The sequence below is a fragment of the Eutrigla gurnardus genome (assembly GCF_963514095.1).
Source record: "Eutrigla gurnardus genome assembly, chromosome: 22".
Taxonomy (NCBI): domain Eukaryota; kingdom Metazoa; phylum Chordata; class Actinopteri; order Perciformes; family Triglidae; genus Eutrigla; species Eutrigla gurnardus.
This window is the reverse complement of record NC_139933.1, coordinates 159,001-165,000: the sequence shown is the minus strand read 5'-3', so window position 1 is coordinate 165,000 and position 6,000 is coordinate 159,001. Positions and strand designations below refer to the sequence as shown.

Below are 6,000 nucleotides of genomic sequence, written 5' to 3'. Positions count from 1 at the left end.
GGGATTTTTGTCCTCTAATTTACTGGTGCCATGGTTTAAAACTGCTCATTGAGAGTTTCAAGAGTCTCATAGAAATAATATGAAACAAAGTAGGATTTATCAGATCTCTATTTTCTATGCATATCCATTGTTTACTGTCATTGTGTGGCTCGACGTTTTCCTCCTTTAATTAGTTATGATATAGTTTACTGAAGGATTTAATATGCAGCACAGAGACAACCACGTCCATTTCATATTGTGATTCTTCCCTTTAACCAGAGACCTGTACTGTACCCCCCCCCCCCCCCCCCCCCGCTTCAGTCTTTATGCTAAGCTAACCGGCTGTAACTTTATATTTAGCCTTTGGAAGAGAAAGTGGTATTTATCTCCTCATCTAGCTCTCCACAAAAAAAAAACTGAATATGTGAAAAAATGTTGAACTATTCCTTTAACACCTCTTCAAAATAGAGCAGGATTTCTGCAAAGGAGAAACAAAAAAAGACACATTGATGTCACTAATAAAGTCTATTTCTACCGCAAGTCAGATGAACTCCTCCTTTGCCCACAAGAGCAGCATTTCCTCTGTTTCTAAGAGAGCAGATGTAAGAAATGTGAGTTATCTGAGAGATACGGCAGCTCTCTGTTCCCTTGTATACACACATATATACTGTGTATATATATGGATGGAGGGGAAGGTCTATAGTGCAGCTGTCCATATGAGTGTTGCATGGCGGTGCTACACTGATCTCCTGATCTCCTGTTGGATGTTGGACCTCCTTCAAACCGAACTCTGCCATTAGAGGGAGAAGGCTCCATCTCATCGCTCTCTCCTCTCTCCTCAGATGCTACTAACATCACATATGGAAGACATCACGCTGCTACAGAGCAGCTCTCCTCACCAAACACTAATAACAGCATGGCTATGGCTTTAATAAAAAGGAATGGAACAAATTATGGCCCATCACAGTCAGGGCCATCATGTACTGCAGCGCATTAGCGTGGCCTCAGAGACTGGGGGGGGGGGGGGGGGGGACACACAGGGAGATATGTGGAGGAGGAAGCCTGTGGGCAGGACGGAGGCTGCTCTGCCAGGGTAATGGACTTTCACAAAGGAAGTTAAGCCGAGTCTTGATTAAAATGGAAGTCTGTCATGCTCAGCTGAATAAGTGAAACATTGGGAATGCAGGGAATAAGAGAAAGAAACAGAGGAGAGTCGAGGTTGATTGCCATGAATCAAGTAAGAATAATCATATAGAAGAAAAGACCGGACGCTTACACTTACTTTTATATCTATATAAAAAGTGGTCAGCGGTTTCCCAATTTAGTAAAGACTGTGTTAGAAAAATGAATCACAAGATGAGAACGAAACCAAACATATATCACATAATTATATATAAATAATACCAGGAACACTCCACTAACTCACACACACTGTTGCTATTGTTTTTATTTCCTTTTAATCAAACTGAAAAATGCAGTACATCCAGTTAATTAAATGTAGTTTGTGATGTCAAGATCAGATTAGATTTGACATCGTTGTCTTTTCTCACAGGGAGCCACATCCTGACATATCAACCCATCATGGGGTCTCCACAGAGACAAATGCTAAATGGTCCTCATTTATATAGTGCTTTTCTCCAAAGCTTTACAGTAATGACTGACATTCACACATTCATACACAGTTGCCAGCCAACCCGCTCTACCTCCTGAGCTAAAGTCCCCCCTTAGACCACCTTGGAGCGTCACCCCAGTGATCACCACTTTAATGACCATGTTTGTTTGTTTTTTTCTATTTATGTAAATGTGAAAAATCAATCAGGCCTGATTAAGAGAATGACAGAGTGGATGGAGACATGCGTGAGCAGTCAGCAGTGAAAGTGGGTGCTTGGCTTCCTGGGTGGGCAGACCTGGCTCTAACCTTGGGCTCATATGCGGTGACATGGCTGTCCTTAGATCAGCTGCTAGCACAGGAGATGACAGGTTAGTTCAGACCTACAGCAATGCATCCTAATGGCTCCATCAGGACGAGAGCATTTCTTCACTTCTATTTCCTCTGAATTGGACCTGTAAGTCACCGTTTCAGCCTCAGCGTGAGACCTGATCTGGGATCTGGGTCTGTGAAGGACTGTGTTTGGTCTCTGGATAGGGACTTCCATGCCAGCTCAGCGTCTCCGTCTAGCTCGTTGAACGGACACAGACGTCCGTTATATTTGGAGGAGAAGACACCAGCTCGCCTGGTTTGCTCTCCCCTCTCTAAGTCGTTTTCCCCTCCACTGTCAGTGACGTTATCCTCTGGACCACCAGAGTTGGATCTCTGGTATTCCACTCTGGCTTCGGGGTTACATACCTACAGTATATGTAGGAAGAATTATGTGAAAGTGCCCGTTGCTGCTCAGTCCTGCTGCCAATAAAACAACACATAGTGTACAGGAATAGCTGCAGATTGTCATTTAAACCTAATAATTAGTGTTTGAAAACAAATTCATCTTTAAAAGATGGTTTGGGACATTTCCCTGCATCTTTATTTTTCAATAAATATATATCAGTCATATGTGATATTTACAGCATGAATAGGAGGGCTGTGTGATAGATCCTCCTCCGCTGTCTCATCAGCTGCCATCTGAATGCAACGGCACATCAAGTTGACCAAAGGTACAGTTGTGTTGTAAAAAGATATATGAACTCGGACACACATGGCCATTCCACATCAAATCCCATCCATCCTTGTATCTGTGGCTCCTTCAGTATCATATTACCGGCTCCTGTAGTTGCTATTGATCACGCCGGCAGCTGCTCATGTGCTGGTTACGATGTGCTCTATTACCTGCGTTAGTGTCAGCCTCTCGGGGGTGGGGGGGGGGGCTGCAGAGGATGGATTGTGTTTTGACCAGTATGGATTTGGAGAAGCTCATACTACCACTCCCTTGTTCACTATTTCACTATTACAACCATAATGAACACTCATGCATGTGTGCTTCCAGGCTAGTGGCTCTGTAAAGCTGTGCTCTGTGGTGTTTTAACTGAATGCTAACATGCAAAAACTAATGATGTTTACCATGTTCACCATCTACATTGTGTCACAGGTATACTAACCAAAGGAGGTTTGGACCCAAATGCAGGTGAAGGAAACCAAAGGTTCATTTAAATGGGATTAATTAATAACAGAGGCTTCAAGGGCAAAAACACTGAACAACTAAAGGAACAAGATAATCAAACATGAACAGAACTTACAGTACATTACTAAACAGTAATCCAAAACACACGGGGAGACACACAGGCAGACAGGCACACAGGCAGACAGGCAGACAGGCAGGCAGGCAGGCAGACAGACAGGCAGGCAGGCAGACAGGCGGGCAGACAGGCCGGCAGGCAGACAGACAGGCGGGCAGACAGACAGGCAGACAGGCACACAGGCAGACAGGCAGACAGGCAGACAGGCCGGCAGACGGACAGGCAGACAGGCAGGCCGGCAGACGGACAGACAGGCAGGCAGGCGGGCAGACAGGCAGGCAGACAGGCAGGCAGACAGGCAGACAGGCACACAGGCAGACAGACAGGCAGACACACAGGCAGACAGACAGGCAGACAGGCAGACAGGCAGACAGACAGGCAGGCAGGCAGGCAGACAGGCAGACAGGCAGACAGGCAGGCAGGCAGGCAGACAGACAGGCAGGCAGGCAGACAGGCGGGCAGACAGGCCGGCAGACGGACAGGCAGACAGGCAGGCGGGCAGACAGGCAGGCAGACAGGCAGGCAGACAGGCAGACAGGCAGACAGGCAGGCAGGCAGACAGACAGACAGACAGGCAGGCAGGCAGACAGGCGGGCAGACAGGCAGGCAGACAGGCAGGCAGACAGGCAGACAGGCAGACAGGCAGACAGGCAGGCAGGCAGACAGACAGACAGACAGACAGGCAGGCAGGCAGACAGGCGGGCAGACAGGCAGGCAGACAGGTGGGTATACATCCAGGGATACAACAGAGGACCGAGCAGAGACAGAAAGACTAAATCCAGCAGGCTGATTAGGACGACGAGAGAGGTGATGAGAGGCTGACGAGACAATCAGACACAGACAGAAACAAGGAGGGGAACTAGACAGGAAGTAAAGCACGAGACAGAAGGACTACAAAATAAAACAGGAAAACAACACCACAAGAGACAAGTCACAAGACCAACAATGTGACAGATTGTTAGTATATTAGCAGTTTATATATATATATATATATATATATATAAATCTGGTGTGTGTCCGTGTTCCTGTTTTCCTTTGTGTGTGTGTTTGTGTGTGTGTGTGTTTGTGTGTGTGTGTGTGTGTGTGTGTGACATGCTTATCATTGAACACTGACCAAAAATCTCCGACCTCCTTGCTGCCTCTGAGTAAAGCGCTCTGAAATTAAATAATGAGACGGGAGGCGGTCTGGGCCCCGGTCTGGTCCCCGGTCTGGTCCCCAGTCCGGCCCCCGGTCCAGCCCCCCGGTCCGGCCCCCGGTCTGGCCCTCGGTCTGGTCCCTGGTCTGGCCCCCCGTTGTGTGTCCATCTTTGCTGCCTAACGCATGCAATCATATCTGCCTGAGACATAAAACCGTTCGCTCAGGTTTATCTGCTATAGCTCCTTTAGCTCTATTCAATTTTGATTAAATTAAAGAAAATATGAATAAGAATAAATCACTCTCAATAAATTCTAACAATGACATTATAATTTAAAAGCTTTAGTATATCTAGTAAAACTTTGTTTTAGTTCCCTATTGTCTGCGTCAAGCTGAACGTTTTTCTTTTATGAGTTCATATCTGAGAGAATAATATTATATTTTCCTGACTTTAATCACTAAGCATATCTTTAAACCATATTTACGTTTGTATGAAAAACATTATGTGGTGTTAAATTGTTTTTACACAATTATTCTAGAATTTCAGCAGTAATTACAAATTGATTAACAATGACATGATAAATACTTAAATGTAGTACTTCACTGTCACAATGAACTCACGTCCCCAGTAGGACAACTAGCCTTTCTCTCAAAATGGGCGGGTTTCAGGAGTCTGACATGCACTTTAAGGGTCAAAGGTCATCCATAGATACCCACTGTGGGGTCAGCTTCATTAGGTGTTAATGACCCTCCCTGAGGGCAAGTTGTCAGCTGTGCATGTATACCTTTATGTCATTAACTCTTCTTCTTGGATATTAAAAGATCAACTGATCGGTTTGTTTCTCCGTCTCGTTTGTGTCCCGTTGTTAAAATGAACCTCCGAAACCACATGAAACCTCATGGAAGCAGCTCTGCTGAACATATGGTGGAATCAATGAGACGTTCATTACTAACTGTCGTCAGGAGGCCGCTCAAATGGAAAGTAGCACATATGAGCATGTCACACAGGAACTGGGATGTATTCCCAGTGATTTGTAATTAATGTCTTTGTACCTCCCTTGATCTGCTAATTAGAGAGGAAACATGGGTGCAAATCCTCTACGCTTCGCTGGGGGAATGTGGCTTACAGCCAGAACCAAGTGCTCGCTCCTAATTTGAAGCTTGCTTGTCAAAGTAGAGAAGGCCTCATATTAAACCAATCACAGGCTATATGAGTTGGCGTCCATTCAGGCAGTTATGTCCAAGGCTTCGATTGCAGTTCTCTTTTGAGCTGACCACGTTTCTTTTTAGCAGCTATGAGCGAGATTCAACAGTCGTCTCTGGCAGAAGAACTGGCCTGTAGTTCAATCACTTCACTGCTGGAGAACCGAGGGGGGGTTTGTGTCTCTTGTAGTCATTTCTGACTCTTGGCATCATATAGTTTATCATTTTGAGGCTGTCATACTGTGCCCCTGTCTTCCTTTGGCATCTGTTTGTCCATGTTTTTGTCATTTTCCAACTATTTCTAGTATTTCGGTGTCTCTTTATGGTTGTTTTAATTGCCTTTTGGAATGGAAATGTTAACAGCCACTTCATACAGAAGGTGGTTCTGGTTCAGGTCCATTTAAGACAAGCCAACTGCCTTTCACCTCCAGACTCTTTCTTGATGTTGGTTT

General features: G+C 45.4%; 1 protein-coding gene across 1 annotated transcript in view; it reads right to left on the bottom strand.

Moving 5' to 3' along the window:
* meiob (meiosis specific with OB-fold) overlaps positions 1-3,046 on the bottom strand; it is a gene marked incomplete at its 5' end in the record, with an annotated part of 15,934 nt that extends 12,888 nt beyond the window's left edge. The window contains 2 exons of the mRNA XM_084002153.1: positions 2,055-2,326; positions 3,035-3,046. Of these exons, the coding sequence (XP_083858279.1) occupies positions 2,055-2,326; positions 3,035-3,046 (284 nt within the window). The remainder of the gene's footprint in view (positions 1-2,054; positions 2,327-3,034) is intronic.
* Positions 3,047-6,000: the final 2,954 nt, after the last annotated feature.